At 40.2% G+C, this 17278-nt stretch overlaps 2 protein-coding genes across 2 annotated transcripts in view; one reads left to right on the forward strand and one right to left on the reverse strand.

Annotated features, from left to right (window-relative positions):
• CPSF4L (cleavage and polyadenylation specific factor 4 like) overlaps positions 1-11835 on the forward strand; it is a 147909-nt gene extending 136074 nt beyond the window's left edge. The window contains exon 6 of the mRNA XM_053707005.1: positions 11417-11835. Coding sequence (XP_053562980.1) covers positions 11417-11485 — 69 coding nt within the window. The 3' untranslated portion in view covers positions 11486-11835. The remainder of the gene's footprint in view (positions 1-11416) is intronic.
• Positions 11836-14901: 3066 nt separating this feature from the next.
• Positions 14902-17278, reverse strand: part of C1H17orf80 (chromosome 1 C17orf80 homolog) — a 71616-nt gene continuing 69239 nt past the window's right edge. Inside the window, exon 5 of the mRNA XM_053707069.1 lies at positions 14902-15065. Coding sequence (XP_053563044.1) covers positions 15037-15065 — 29 coding nt within the window. The 3' untranslated portion in view covers positions 14902-15036. The remainder of the gene's footprint in view (positions 15066-17278) is intronic.

Genomic DNA, 17278 nt, shown 5'->3' on the forward strand with positions numbered 1-17278 from the left:
TCCACCTCACCTGTCTAGCTGAGAGGGTCTTATTTCTCTGGAGGTATTCCAAATTTTTGTGGTCGGTATAAACTATAACCGGTAAGAGTGTACCCTCTAGAAGATGCCTCCAGTATTCAAAAGCTCTTTTAATGGACAGTAACTCCTTTTCCCCAATAGGGTAATTCCTTTCAGGAGGAGACATAATTTTCGAATAGAAGGCTATAGGGTGTAGAGGTTTGGTTAAATTTTCTCTTTGGGATAAGACAGCTCCTAAGGCGTAGTCTGAGGAGTCCACTTCAAGAAAATACTGTAAAGCAGGATCAGGGTGACGCAATATTGGAGCTGTAGTAAAGGAGTGTTTTAAGAATTCAAATGCTTCATTTGCCTTTGAGTTCCACCGATAGGTAGTTGTACTGCCCGTAAGGATGGTAAGAGGTTTAGCGATAGAGGAATAATTTTTTATAAATTTTCGGTAATAATTGCTGAAACCTAAGAAGCGTTGGAGATCCTTTCGGGTTTGTGGAATAGGCCAATCTTTTACTGCTTCAACCTTGTCTTGTTGCATCTCGATGCCTTCAGAGGAGATGTTGTAACCAAGGAAAGATATCTTTTGAGTGTGAAATAAGCATTTTTCAGCCTTTGCATAAAGTCGATGTACTTGTAATCTTGAGAGTACCCAGCTGACGTGCTTAATATGATCTTGAAGGTTTTGGGAGTAGATCAGGATGTCATCCAGATAGACTACGACACAGATGTCTAACAGGTCTCTGAAGACATCATTGATGTAGTGTTGGAAAGTGGCTGGTGCATTGGTAAGGCCAAATGGCATAACTAGGTACTCATACAGACCGTATCGAGTCCTAAAGGCAGTCAACCACTCATCTCCCTCTCTTATGCGTATGAGGTTGTAGGCCCCCCTGAGATCTAGTTTGGTGAAAATCTTAGCTTTGTGAAGGCGTTCTATGAGCTCGGGTATTAATGGGAGAGGGTACCTATTCTTAACAGTGATTTTGTTTAGGTCTCTGTAGTCTATGATCGGACGTAATGATTGATCTTTGTTTTTGACAAAAAACATTCCTGCACCAGCAGGAGATACCGAGGGTCTGATGAATCCCTTCTTAAGGTTCTCGTCTAAATAAGCTTTTAAATGTTCAAGCTCAGGTTGACTCAACGGGTATAAGTGACCATAGGGTATAGTTGCACCAGGTTTAAGGTCTATGGGGCAGTCATAACTGCGGTGTGGTGGTAAGTTTTCTGCCTCACGTTTGCTAAATACTTCTATATATTGGGTGTACTCCTTAGGAATGATAGGCAACTCCTCATCTACCTGTGCTACCTGTATTACATGTGTGGGAGATGTACAGGTACTCTTACAGTATGGGGAGTCTAAAGTGAGTTTTAATGTCTTCCAGACTATAGTGGGTTCATGCAAGCGTATCCACTGTATACCTAAAACCACAGGAAAAAGAGAAGGCAATACATCAAAACGAATATATTCATGATGATTGTCTTGTGTGGTAACCAATAAAGGGACGGTATGATGTGTTATTGGACCGCTAGATATGTATGTGCCATCAACGACACGAATAGAGACAGGAGTGGTTTTTCTTTCAAGTGCTATTTTATTTATTTTCACAATGGTAGAATCTATATAATTCCCGTGGGCCCCGGTGTCAACAATGGCCTCAGTGGTTAGGCGTCTACGTTCCCACTGCAAAGAGAGAGAGATGATACAATAAATAGGGTTATTCTGCTTTGAGGTAGAAATGTTAGTCATAATGCACTTACTTTTCTTATTCTTTTGTAGCAGTGGACATTCCTTTACGGAATGGGAAGGATTAGCACAGTATAGACAGAGTGCTAGAGTTTTGCGTCTCTGCTTTTCTTCTAGTGACAGAGGACCTCTTAGAACTCCAATTTCCATCGGCTCTTGAGTGGTACTATTGGTAGCTCCATGGGATATGGGAGGCGTAGGTTTCCGGTAGATAACTTCAGAACTGTGTCTTTCACTTCTCCTTTCCCTGAGACGCCTGTCTATTTGTATGGACAGCCTCATCAGCCCTTCCAATGTATCTGGTAGAACCACTCTAGCCAACTCATCCTTAATAGACTCAGAGAGACCCAGCCTGAATTGGTTTCTAAGAGCTATTTGATTCCATTGGGAGTCTGTAGAAAACTGCTTAAATTCAGTGATATACACCTCAACTGGTTTAGAACCTTGTCGTAAAGCTCTCATCTTAGTTTCAGCTGTAATTTGTGAATTAGTATCCAAATACAATTCATCCATGGCAGTGAGGAAATCTGGTAGGGAAGTGAGAATAGGATTATGTGTTTCATAAAACGAGTCTGCCCAAATCCTGGGTTCACCACGTAAAAAAGATATCATTGTCAAAACTTTCAGGTGATCACTAGGGTAAGTTTTAGGTTTGAGTGTGAAAAGCAACATGCATGCATTATTAAATTGACGATATAAACGTCTGTCTCCTGAAAAGAAATCAGGGGATGCTATCTGAGGCTCAGGTTGGCTTACCGGAGGCGGTGTTGTAACCTTCACAGTGTCTCTGATAACCTTTCTCAAAGTTTCATTCTCCACTTGTAAGGCACTCATGGCCTGTCCTAGTTGATCTACCTTTTGTGTAAGATTGTAAACAATTTGCGGCAGATCCGCTGGATCCATTATTCTGGCTTAGTAATTCTGTTAGGGCTTAGTTGGTTAAAGATCTTTCAACTATTGCAGTGGATCTACAGCTGCGGATCAGATGTAATGTTTCACTCAGCACTTAATTAACATATGACAATGTTAACCATAATGGGGCTCAGAGTGAGTTAAAAAAACTTTAAGTCTATGTGGAGACTTGGAGAAAAATAAAGGAATAACTTAATATGTTAAGTATCCAAAAAGAAACAGATTAATAAAGTAATTCTTTCTGATGATTTGTGGAAAAGTATCAGTTCGTATGTAACACAATACAATTTATGTAGCAGTTCATCTGTGACCAATAATTAGTGAGGTGTGCGTCAAAGATTTAAAGTCACAATAAGATGTTACACAACTCAGTTAGCTGTAGTGAGTTAGACGTAGGTTACCTGTTGAATTGGCTGAGAGCAGAGAACTCGAGCGGCACTCGAGACAACAGCTGATAGGCGGTGAGTGACAGCTTACTGAAAACCGGTTGCGGTTGGCGTCTGACGTCACAGGTATGAAGTCCGCGGGAGAAATAAACTCACGAATCTTCTGGTAATGTTGAAAAGGCACTCGGATGTTTGAAGTATAATCCTGGCTTGATAATATGTGAGGAAATGTAACGGAAATGTATACCGTAACCAAAGTAGTGAAAATAGAACACCGTAGCAAGGTGTCAGTTTCCCTTGAATAAAGTTTTGAACTATTTTCCAATAAGGTAGCTTGGAATAAGCAGGAGCTCAGTTTGTAGCAGAGTTACCTAGGGATAAAACTCAATTACTAAGCACCTGGCTGGCGTCAGGGGAAAACTTAAATAGGCTAGGAGGAACTAAAAGGTAAAGGTGGTATTGGTAATTGTATGACACTTAACATAAGGTGGAATAGTGAGTTCTGACAAAAGTATCAAATTTGTAGAATTTAGAAAAGTATGAAGAAGTCGCCGCCTTACAAATCTGTTCAACAGAAGCCTCATTTTTAAAGGCCCATGTGGAAGCCACCGCTCTAGTGGAATGAGCTGTAATTCTTACAGGAGGCTGCTGGCCAGCAGTCTCATAAGCTAAACGGATTATACTTCTTAACCAAAAAGAAAGAGAAGTTGCTGAAGCCTTTTGGCCTTTCCTCTGTCCAGAGTAGACAACAAACAATGCAGATGTTTGACGAAAATCTTTAGTAGCTTGTAAATAAAACTTTAAAGCACGAACCACGTCAAGATTGTGTAATAGACGTTGCTTCTTTGAAGAAGGATTAGGACACAGTGACGGAACAACAATCTCTTGATTGATATTCTTATTGGATACCACCCTAGGAAGAAACCCAGGTTTGGTACGCAAAACTAACTTATCTGCATGGAAGATCAGATAAGGGGAATCACACTGCAAGGCAGATAACTCTGAAACTCTTCGAGCCGAAGAGATAGCTACCAAGAACAGAACTTTCCAAGATAAAAGCTTGATATCTATGGAATGCAGAGGTTCAAACGGAACCCCTTGAAGAACTTTAAGAACTAAATTTAAACTCCATGGCGGAGCAACAGGTTTAAACACAGGCTTGATTCTAACTAAAGCCTGACAAAACGCCTGAACGTCTGGAACATCCGCCAGACGCTTGTGCAAAAGAATAGACAGAGCAGAAATCTGTCCCTTTAAGGAACTAGCTGACAATCCCTTCTCCAATCCTTCTTGGGGAAAAGACAATATCCTGGGAATCCTGACTTTACTCCATGAGTAACCCTTGGATTCACACCAATGAAGATATTTACACCATATCCTATGATAGATTTTCCTGGTGACAGGCTTTCGAGCCTGAATTAAGGTATCAATGACCGAATCGGAAAAACCACGTTTTGACAAAATCAAGCGTTCAATCTCCAAGCAGTCAGACGCAGAGAAATTAGATTTGGATGTTTGAAGGGACCTTGAAGTAGAAGGTCCTGCCTAAGCGGCAGAGTCCAAGGTGGAAAGAATGACATGTCCACCAGATCTGCGTACCAAGTCCTGCGTGGCCACGCGGGAGCTATCAAAATCACTGAAGCTCTCTCCTGCTTGATCTTGGCAATCAGACGAGGGAGCAGAGGAAACGGTGGAAACACATAAGCCAGGTTGAAAGACCAAGGCGCTGCTAGAGCATCTATCAGCGCTGCCTTGGGATCCCTGGACCTGAACCCGTAACAAGGAAGCTTGGCGTTCTGACGAGACGCCATGAGATTCAGTTCTGCTTGCACCAAAGTTGAATAAACTGTGCAAACACCTCCGGATGGAGTTCCCACTCCCCCGGATGAAAAGTCTGTCGACTTAAAAAATCTGCCTCCCAGTTCTCTACTCCTGGGATATGGATAGCTGATAGATGGCAAGAGTGAACCTCTGCTCATAGAATTATTTTTGAAACCTCCAACATTGCTAGGGAACTCCTTGTTCCCCCTTGATGGTTGATGTAAGCTACAGTTGTGATGTTGTCCGACTGAAATCTGATGAACCTGACCGCAGCTAGCTGAGGCCAAGCCTGAAGAGCATTGAATATCGCTCTTAGTTCCAGAATGTTTATCGGAAGGAGTGTCTCCTCCTGAGTCCACAAGCCCTGAGCCCTGTCGTTACTATTGTCCAATCTGGCCTGCGGAAGGTCATACCCTTGGACAGATGGACCCGAGATAACCACCAGAGAAGAGAATCCCTGGTCTCTTGATCCAGATTTAGTAGAGGGGACAAATCTGTGTAATCCCTATTCCACTGACTGAGCATGCAGAGTTGCAGCGGTCTGAGATGTAGGCGGGCAAACGGCACTATGTCAATTGCCGCTACCATTAAGCCGATTACTTCCATACACTGAGCCACTGAAGGGCGAGAAGTAGAATAAAGAACACGGCAGGAATTTAGAAGTTTTGACAACCTGGCCTCTGTCAGGTAAATCTTCATTTCTACAGAATCTATCAGAGTTCTTGTGAGAGGGGATAGAGAACTTTTTTCTTCGTTCACTTTCCACCCATGCGACCTCAGAAATGCCAGAACAATGTCCGTGTGAGACCTGGCAACTTGAAAAGTCGACGCCTGTATCAGAATGTCGTCTGAGTAAGGGGCTACTGCTATAGCCCGCGGCCTTAGGACCGCTAGAAGGGACCCTAGAACCTTTGTAAAGATTCTTGGTGCCGTGGCCAACCCGAAGGGAAGAGCCACAAACTGGTAGTGCCTGTATTGACCCTCCTGGATCATAGGAAGGATGGTTCGAATAGTCTCCATCTTGAAGGATGGGACTCTGAGAAATTTGTTTAAGATCTTGAGATCTAAGATTGGTCTGAATGTTCCCTCTTTCTTGGGAACAACAAACAGATTTGAATAAAAGCCCTGTCCCTGTTCCTCCTGCGGAACTGGGTGGATCACTCCCATAACTAGGAGGTCTTGAACACAATGTAAGAATGCTTCTCTCTTTATCTGGTTTGCAAATAAAAGTGAGAGATGAAATCTCCCTTTTGGGGGAGAGGTTTTGAATTCCAGAAGATAACCCTTGGACACAATTTCCAATGCCCAGGGATCCTGGACATCTCTTGCCCAAGCCTGGGCGAAGAGAGAGAGTCTGCCCCCTACTAGATCCGTTTCCGGATTGGGGGCTGCTCCTTCATGCTGTCTTAGAGGCAGCAGCAGGCTTCTTGGCCTGTTTCCCCTTGTTCCAAGCCTGGTTAGGTCTCCAGACCGGCTTAGACTGGGCAAAAGTTCCCTCTTGTTTTGTGTTAGAGGAAGTTGAAGCTGCGCCACTCTTGAGTTTCGAAAGGGCCGAAAACTAGACTGTTTGGTCCTTAATTTGTTGGACCTGTCTTGATGAAGGGCGTGACCTTTTCCTCCAGTGATGTCAGAAATGATCTCCTTCAGTCCAGGCCTGAATAGGATCTGTCCTTTGAAGGGAATGTTGAGAAGTTTAGACTTTGAAGTCACGTCAGCTGACCAGGATTTAAGCCATAGCGCCCTACGCGCCTGAATAGCAAAACCTGAATTTTTAGCCGTTAGCTTGGTTAAATGAACAACGGCGTCAGAAACAAATTAATTGGCTAGCTTAAAGGGACAGTCTACACCAGCATTTTTATTGTTTTAAAAGATAGATAATCCCTTTATTACCCTTTTCCCAGTTTTGCATAACCAACACAGTTATAATAATATACTTTTAACCTCTGTGATTATCTTGTATCTAAGCCTCTGCAAACTGCCCCTTTTTCAGTTCTTTTGACAGACTTGCAGTCTAGCCAATCAGTGCCTGCTCACAGATAACTTCTCGTGCACAAGCACAGTGTTATCTATATGAAATACGTGAACTAACACCCTCTAGTGGTGAAAAACCTGTTAAAATGCAATCTGAAAGAGGTGGGCTTCAAGGTCTAAGAAATTAGCATATGAACCTCCTAGGTTAAGCTTTCAACTAAGAATACCAAGAGAACAAAGCAAAATTGGTGATAAAAGTAAATTGGAAAATTGTCTAAAATTACATGCTCTATCTGAATCATGAAAGTTTATTTTGGCCTAGACTGTCCCTTTAAGGGCCCTAAGCTTGTCAATAATATCTTCCAACGGGGTTTCAACCTGTAGAGCCTCCTCTAGGGACTCAAACCAGAAAGCCGCGGCAGCAGTGACTGGGGCAATGCATGCAAGAGGCTGGAGAATAAAACCTTGTTGAATAAAAATTTTCTTAAGGTAACCCTCTAATTTTTTATCCATTGGATCTAGAAAAGCACAACTGTCCTCGACAGGGATAGTGGTACGCTTAGCTAGAGTAGAAACTGCTCCCTCCACCTTAGGGACCGTCTGCCATAAGTCCCATGTAGCGGCGTCTATAGGAAACATCTTTTTAAAAACAGGAGCGGGAGAGAATGGTACACCTGGTCTATCCCATTCCTTAGTAATAATTTCAGAAAACCTTTTAGGGATTGGAAAAACATCAGTGTAAGTAGGTACTGCATAGTATTTATCCAATCTACATAATTTATCTGGGACTACAATAGTGTCACAGTCGTCCAGAGTTGCTAAAACCTCCCTGAGCAATACGCGGAGGTGTTCAAGCTTAAATTTAAATGTAGACATATCAGAATCAGATTGAAGTATCTTCCCTGAATCACAAAAATCACCCACAGATTGAAGCTCCCCTTCTTCAGCTTCATTATATTGTGAGGGTGTATCAGAGATAGCTACTAAAGCGTCAGAGAGCTCTGTTTTTATTCTAGTCCCAGAGCTGTCTCGCTTTCCTTGCAATCCTGGCAGTTTAGATAATACCTCTGTAAGGGTATGATTCATAACTGCCGCCATGTCTTGCAAGGTATACGCAATGGGCGCGCTAGATGTACTTGGCGTCCCCTGAGCGGGATTTATAGGATCTGACACGTGGGGAGAGTTAGACGGCATAACTTCCTCCTTGTCAATTTCTTCTGGTGATAAATTTTTTAAAGCCAGAATATGGTCTTTGTAATCTATAGTAAAACCAGTGCATTTGGTACACATTCTAAGAGGGGGTTCCACAATGGCTTCTAAACATAATGAACAATGAGTTTCCTCTATGTCAGACATGTTTAAACAGACTAGTAATGAGACCAGCAAGCTTGGAAAACACTTTAATAACTGTGAACAAGCAAAAAATAAAAACGGTACTGTGCCTTTAAGAGAAAAAAACAATCACAGAAACTGCTAAAACAGTGAAAAAAGCAGTAAATCTTACGAAATTTTTACAGTGTGTATAATAGGCTGAAAGAGCATTGCACCCACTTGCAAATGGATGATTGACCCCTTAGTTTCAAAACCGGATCAAAAAACAATATAAACGTTTTTAAACAGTCACAACAAACTGCCACAGCTCTACTGTGGCCCTACCTGCCCATACAACGACTTTGGAAGGCACAAAAACCCCTTAGAGAGGTCCTATATGTTCAGGGGACTCCTTCAGGGAAGCTGGATGTCTCAAGCTGCAAAAACTAATGTAAAATAGGCCCCTCCCAACCTGTACTCACAGTGAGAGGGCCTTAAAAAACTATCCCTAGGCAAAATCTAGTCAGCCATGTGGAAAAACTGGGCCCCATAATAAAGTTTTATCACCAATATGAAATAAACGTTTATACACCTCAAGTAAACTTTATACAGTTGCAAGAAAAAGTATGTGAACCCTTTGGAATGATATGGATTTCTGCACAAATTGGTCATAAAATGTGATCTGATCATCATCTAAGTCACAACAATAGACAATCACAGTCTGCTTAAACTAATAACACACAAAGAATGAAATGTTGCCATGTTTTTATTGAACACACCATGTAAACATTCTCAGTTCAGGTGGAAAAAGTATGTGAACCCCTAGACTAATGACATCTCCAAGAGCTAATTGGAGTGAGATGTCAAGCCAACTGGAGTCCAATCAATGAGATGAGATTGGAGGTGTTGGTTACAGCTGCCCTGCCCTATAAAAAACACACACCAGTTCTGGGTTTGCTTTTCACAAGAAGCATTGCCTGATGTGAATGATGCCTCGCACAAAAGAGCTCTCAGAAGACCTACGATTAAGAATTGTTGACTTGCATAAAGCTGGAAAGGGTTATAAAAGTATCTCCAAAAGCCTTGCTGTTCATCAGTCCACGGTAAGACAAATTGTCTATAAATGGAGAAAGTTCAGCACTGCTGCTACTCTCCCTAGAAGTGGCCGTCCTGTAAAGATGACTGCAAGAGCACAGCGCAGACTGCTCAATGAGGTGAAGAAGAATCCTAGAGTGTCAGCTAAAGACTTACAAAAGTCACTGGCAAATGCTAACATCCCTGTTAGCAAATCTACAATACGTAAAACACTAAACAAGAATGGATTTCATGGGAGGATACCACAGAGGAAGTCACTGCTGTCCAAACAAAACATTGCTGCACGTTTACAGTTTGCACAAGAGCACCTGGATGTTCCACAGCAGTACTGGCAAAATATTCTGTGGACAGATGAAACCAAAGTTGAGTTGTTTGGAAGAAACACACAACACTATGTGTGGCGAAAAAGAGGTACAGCACACCAACATCAAAACCTCATCCCAACTGTTAAATATGGTGGTGGGGGCATCATGGTTTGGGGCTGCTTTGCTGCGTCAGGGACTGGATGGATTGCTATCATCGAAGGAAAAATGAATTCCCAAGTTTATCAAGACATTTTGCAGGAGAACTTAAGGCCATCTGTCTACCAGCTGAAGCTCAACAGAAGATGGGTGTTGCAACAGGACAATGACCCAAAGCATAGAAGTAAATCAACAACAGAATGGCTTAAACAGAAGAAAATATGCCTTCTGAAGTGGCCCAGTCAGAGTCCTGACCTCAACCCGATTGAGATGCTGTGGCATGACCTCAAGAAAGCGATTCACACCAGACATCCCAAGAATATTGCTGAACTGAAACAGTTCTGTAAAGAGGAATGGTCAAGAATTACTCCTGACAGTTGTGCACATCTGATCTGCAACTACAAGAAACGTTTGGTTGAAGTTATTGTTGCCAAAGGAAGTTCAACCAGTTATTAAATCCAAGGGTTCACATACTTTTTCCACCAGCACTGTGAATGTTTACATGGTGTGTTCAATAAAAACATGGCAACATTTCATTCTTTGTGTGTTATTAGTTTAAGCAGACTGTGATTGTCTATTGTTGTGACTTAGATGATGATCAGATCACATTTTATGACCAATTTGTACAGAAATCCATATCATTCCAAAGGGTTCACATACTTTTTCTTGCAACTGTATCTATTCAGTAATGTGAGTAAATAATAAAAATATTACCATTTACAGCAAGCATGATACCAGTCATTATTAAATCACTGTAATCAGACTTACCTTAAATAAATCCGGTATTGTCAGCATTTTCTAGCTTATCATTTCTCTAGAAAAATGTAAAACTGCACATACCTCAGAGCAGGAGACCCTGCACGCTATCCCCCCAGCTAAAGTTACCCATCTCTTCAGTTATGTGTGAGAACAGCAATGGATCTTAGTTACAACCTGCTAAGATCATCAAAGACCACAGGCAGACTCTTCTTCAACTTTCTGCCTGAGGCTAAAATAGTACAACTCCGGTACCATTTGAAAATAACAAACTTTTGATTGAAGATAAACAACATTAATGCACCACATCTCTCTAGCTGCTTCCCTTGTCGAGAGCTGCAAGAGAATGACTGGGAGGTGGCAGTTAGGGGAGGAGCTATATAGACAGCTCTGCTGTGGGTGATCCTCTTGCAGCTTCCTGTTGGGAAGGAGAATATCCCACAAGTAATGGATGAATCTGTGGACTGGATACACCTTACAAGAGAAACTTTACCTCCATCTCCAGACTCAACTTAACTTTTATCAATACTAGGTTTATATGATTACTTAAAACTCCAGTCCTCTTTTGAAGGGAACATAACCGTTAAGGACTATCCGGATCTTCTGACACTTCTCTGTCATCCTTTAGTGACGAAAGGCAAAGAATGACTGGGGGGATAGGGGAAGTGGGAGGGATATTTAAGCCTTTGGCTGGGATGTCTTTGCCTCCTCCTAGTGGTCAGGTGTTGTATTTCCCTTCAGTAAGGAATGAAGTTGTGGACTCTCCCTGCCTTATGAAAAGAAAGTAAAGCTTACATACTTTTTGGATGACACAAAAATCAATCAACTGACAAGAACATTGCTGTTTTATTATTGAATAGTGTAAATTTTAAGCTTGTTTGCTGCCAGTTCTCCAGAGGCAATGTAATGTAATCCTGGAAAAATTTTTTTGTTTTTTTATCCTGCAGTGTGGAGAGAGAGGTCACTATGCTAACAAGTGCAACAAGAACCGGTTTGGGTGCCAGACAAGAAAGTGACAGTGCAAAGAACGTATCTCTTTCAGCAGTTGTCCAATATAAGGTTTAATAGGAATGAGACGAAGAGCTTTATATTAATGTGTAAAAGGGGGACACCAGTCTTTGTAGAATATTATTACATTGCTTAATATTTGGTTAATCGTTCATAAGAAAATAAATTACCAAAATTATTATTACTAATACACAGAAATGTTCCCAGCTAATGGTGCAGAATTAAATCTATCTATATTAGTCATAAAATATTATGCTGAACCTGTGTTTGTTTGGTAAAGCTTCCATTTAAAAGGAATGTAGGATGTCTGTAAAGCTTTGTATATCAAATCTACTTGTATAGCTTCGGAAGTAGAAAGTAGTACGACCAACATAGCTGCTCATGAATGCTGCCTTTTATCTGTGTGCTGAGTTACAGATACAAAACCTATAATATAAATGGCAATATCTGAATGAGCATCTATTTTCCATATATATATATATATATATATATATATTTAAAATGTAATATCTTGTATATATGTGTATTATATACACATAAATATATATATATATATATTTATTTATATACATACAGCCTCTTCAAGCTATGAACACATGGTGTGAGACACTGTAACTTTGAGCATGAGCACACTTAAAAGGTAATAATATATATATATACATATACACATATATATACATATACACCGGTATATATCTATTTAAAAAACATTGCAAAAGATTAAAAATAAGAGCCCAATTTATAGGTTTTATTTTTATGCACAAAAAAAAAAAAATCAACAGTTCCTACTTTATAGCAATGCATGTGATACTTGCTCATTGCACAAACATTATTAATGTATAGTTGATGTTTTGATTTTCTACAGTTCGTCAGTGGGTGTCAGATTAACAATATTTGTTAATATAAAGTGACAAAATAGCGTTTGAATATGTTAGAAAATATATATTTGTATACTTTTCTACCTTATAATAAATAGTTTTTTGCATTAACTTGAAGAAATCAATAATTCTTTTTATACGTATGATAATGTAACCATGGCAATTTCTACCATGGTTAAAACTGGGTTGTTTTTTTTTTCATAAGATGGTGAGTCCACAAGTCATCACATGTACAATATATTTCTTGTCCACAAGGGGGAGGCAAAACACTGCTTACTCAAGAGCTTTGCTACACACCATCTCCTGAATTTTGTTCAGTGCTGCCTCCTTTTCTGATTTTTCATCAGCATAATGCGGTTTTTACAATAAACTATTAATTTCTTCTAAAGGTGATGTCCACAGACACAAATAATCAAGAAAGTGCTATCTTCATGTTCCAGCTCCTAAGAATTGTTGGAGATTTTGAAGTTTTATGTAGAAGCAACAAAGTCATTTAGACTTTCTTCTGCCCTTGGTGTTCCCTTCTCTGGACCCCATATAGGTCAAAAGGCTACAGCTACTACTTTAGCAGCCTGGGTTAAAACGTTGATCAGCAAGGCCTTTATGGTGGTCGCTAAGTCCTCTCCTGTGCGCCACTAGAGCAGTGACAACTTCTTGGGCCTTTCGTTATGCTTCTCTTGACCAGATTTGTAAAGCTACTACTCGATCTTCATTGCATACATTCTATCACTTGACATTTATGCTTAATCGTTTCTGTAAGTGACAACACAATGGTCATATAATGTAACAGAAACTCTCTGGAGTGTTTCACTGGTTTTAGAAAAATACCTGAATTCTTTTTAAAAAAAATTGAACTTCAAAAAACAAACAAACAAATAGATGAAGAGTAACCCATTTACTACATTGCTGCACCAATAAGATCAGCAGAAACAAGTTGTACATATGTTATTGCTATAGTATAACCACCTTCAAAACTCGATTAACTAATATGTTTGTACCACCAGGGTGTCACTTGCAAAAAAAGTGTTTATTTTAGAAATGTGCACACTTTTTATAAACTAAAGTTAAATACAAAAATCTATATATGTAAATGAAATGCTTACCGGTTGACATCAGCTGGCATCAACACAGAGTGAGCATTCTGCAGCATCTGTTAAAGGGACATTCAACACTGCACACAACATTAATCTAAAAAACTAAAAATCAAGATCAAGCTGCAACGTGCCCCTTTTCTCTTACTTCCTGCCTTCACCGTTGAATCGTCTACGATAACTTCTAAATTTGTGTCCTAATATGGCTTCCTAACTCCCCCCACCGTGACGTATTGAGCTTCTTTTTAAAACCAGCAGCCAATGATATCCCATTCCTCGGACTGCAATGCAAAGCGCGTTCACGGCCCTTAGCGCATGCGCGATAAAATAGGAACACTATTACCTAATATAAGGAAATAGAGTACTATGAGTAATATAAGCGTACCTAAGTGATGGGTGCTTCCTCCTGATAATCAGTCAGTCCTGCAGCAGAGGATCTATGAAATGTCACCAGAGAGGTTAAGTTGCGGTCTTTGGTAGCCCCTTCAACTGCTGCATTAGATAAAACCTTGCACTTCTCACAGCTGGAGGTTAATAGTAACGGGTGCCTCTCATAGCAGGCAGTATAACTAGAAGCCTCTTCAGATTCAGCCTTATGAGAATGTGAATCTGTGCTGTTAAACCTCTTCAGATAGGAGTTTCGTTAATGTCTTCAGAATAAATACGTCAGCAGCCTCCATGCTTCCAAAATTAGTATAGTAAGAATCAGGTAAGGAGGTACTGCAATGACGATGTAGGCAGTGACTTACGAGATAACACTGCTAGTAGTGACAGAGACTTGAGGGTACTCTGCCGGGGGGGGTCAATTAGGAGGCCGCAACCTTCTTTTTTTCTCTCTTAACCTATTTAATATCCTCTATTCTCCACAGCTGTCAATCACCAGCCATGTTTAGCTCCAAGTCAGCAGTGCATTGCTGACCAGGAAGTGACTTAAACTATGTGTCTCACCTCTTTGTGGGGGTAAACAAATGTTTTGAAGCAAAATTGTAATAATAAAATGCTCTAGTTCATTAAACCATTTTATTATTACTTCTTATGTACCTTTAAAGAAAACTGGCAGATTAGATATATTTCTTCCTATTGACTAGATGTGCCTTAATCAACTTTGCTTATTATGGTTCCGCTTTTAGTGTTCCTAGTTTATCGCGCATGTGCTAAGGGCCGTGAACGCGCTTTACATTGAAGTCCGAGAAATGGGATATCACTGGCAGCTAGTTTCAAGAAGAAGCTCTATACGTCACGGTGGGGGGAGTAAGGCAGCCATATTAGGACACAAATTTAGAAGTTATCTTAGACGATTCAACGGTGAAGGCAGGAAGTAAGAGAAAGGGGTCACGTTGCAGCTTACTCTTGATTTTTAGTTTTTCAACATAGATTAATGTTGTGTGCAGTGTTGAATGTCCCTTTAAATATTACAGATTAGAAAACACAAAGTCAGAAGTACAGATCTGTACAAATCTTCTAAAAGGCACTTTTATTAACTTATTTAAAGCTGATCTGTGTATTCCAAATCTAGTTATATTGAAGAGGTTTACAGGGATGCGGGAACCATCTGAAAATCCGTATAGGCTGTGCTGAAGAGACTATTTGTCAGTGGTAGCGCCGCCATCGGTCCTGTTCTGTGATTTAAACAAAACAAAAATATTATCATATGGCTGAAAACCTTAATGGCCTAATGATCACACACCCCAGGCACACGGCTATTGGAAATTACATGCAAATGGGCTTTCTTTTTAAAGACACGATGAGTCCACGGATTTCATCCTTACTTGTGGGATTACGCCTCCTGGTCAGCAGGAGGAGGCAAAGAGCACCACAGCAGAGCTGTATACATAGTTCCTCCCTTCCCTCCCACTCCAGTCATTCTCTTTGCCAGTGATAGTGATAGGAAGAGGTAAAGTTAGGTGTTAGTTATAGATTCTTCAATCAAGAGTTTATTATTTTTAAAGTAGTGCCAGAGAGTGCTACTTTGTTCTAGGGTGTAGCCTAGACCAGATCAGTCTCTACAGTAGAGCATTTGGTGGCTTTAAAGTAATAGGAACTGGTGAGACATAATTCTCACTGCACCTCCTATACATATTTGCTGCCCTAATCCAGATAGCCTAATCACATTTAACTCAGGCTTATCTTATTCCACAGGGCTAAGGGTAGGAGAGGGCCTCTTACACCTGCTGGACTGCCATGCTGTCGCACAGCATTTAAGGTAAGTGTTAACTTTATTATTTCTGGGGACATCATTCTCTCAGAAGAAAGTGAGCACTACATTACATACAATCACATGTCAAGGGCTAAGATAAAGATTGGGCTCCTTATTGTGATGGGACTGTGGTCTCTTCTTGAGCTATGTTATACAGATACTGGTGCTGGATGGAATCAGTGTTATTTTACTCCCGGCGGTTTTAACAATAAAATATGCCGACCGGGAGACGGCTAACTTTTCTTTTCTTGCAACAGAAAAAGCGGCTCTAATTATTTATGGGGATTTAGCCATGATCATATGTTTTAGAGCACAGGTCTTATTAGGAGATAGAGCTACCTTACATGCAGTAGCATACTCGACTAAACTTATTTGTCATATCTCCCGGTGTCAGATCTATAAGATCTTAATGGCGACCGGTAGTTGAGTACGGTGACACCCACGATGGGCGGAGTTTTCTTCCTGCCATTTTTGAGCTCATTTCTCCATCTCTGGCTGCAGTACAATCAGAGTGCTGGGAGATGGTGTACTATCACGCCCACGAGGGGCGGAGCTATATCGGGCATTTGTTAGCTGCGCTCTCTACCTCCATTATGATACTGGAGGGTAGAGCGTTTAACGCTACTATGAATCTGCTCAGTGCTAGCCCTAAATACATCGTTATAGAAAGAAACAGTACTTTATAACTTGGGCACCTTCAGCACAATAGCTGAGGTTCAGTAGGTCCAGAACATGTTTGTTTACTAATTAAATGTCAGTTAGCATTTTAAGATAAAAGCACACAATAAACACAATGTGGTCTTTAAAAATTTAAAGGACAGTAAAGTTTTTTATCTGTTATCTTTATTATAATGATTTCAGTTGCTTGGTTTAGTTCATCCTTTGTGATAGGATGCTACAAAAGCACCCATGTTATTTTAACATTTAAAGAAACAGTACTGTTTTTTTATGCGTCAAATTTTTTTATTATATATGCTCCTTTTAAAGCGATTGCTGTTATGAGTCTGGTGACACCGGTCAATCCATGCCGCAATTTTCTCCTATAGTGTCCAAAATAATTTTATGACCCACAGGCAGTGCTCTGCTGTTCCTTGTAGATTTCATTTGGTATTGTTACACAAGACATTGCTTTTTTACAGTACATAGTCTATCTACAGCAATATTAACATTCTTATTGGATTGTTTCTGCACAACAGAAATAAGACGTTCAAATTTAAAGAGACAGTAACACTTTTTCTGTGTAAATTTTATTGAAGGAATTGTGGCTGTTTATTTGTTAATTCATCCTTTGTGACGTAGGATGGTACAAAAGCACACAAAAATTAGTTACTTTAAGATTTAAAAAGACAGTAACGTTTTGTTCTGTGTACATTGTAATAAATGAATTTCAGCTGTTTGTTAATTCATCCCTTGTGACGGAGGATGAAACGAACACACACAAGAATAGTTACTTTTCAGATTTAAAGGAACTGTATAGTTTCCTATGTGAAAAATGTATTAAATATTTATTAAAATGTATTCAATTTTATGTTCTCTTTTTGAACCTACTCCCTCTACGGCGATTGCTGTTTGGGAGTCTGTTAACAATGGCCACAAATTTCTCCTATAGTTTCCGTCGAAATTTTATGGCCCACA

Source organism: Bombina bombina, chromosome 1, assembly GCF_027579735.1.
Source record: "Bombina bombina isolate aBomBom1 chromosome 1, aBomBom1.pri, whole genome shotgun sequence".
NCBI classification, from domain to species: Eukaryota; Metazoa; Chordata; class Amphibia; order Anura; family Bombinatoridae; genus Bombina; species Bombina bombina.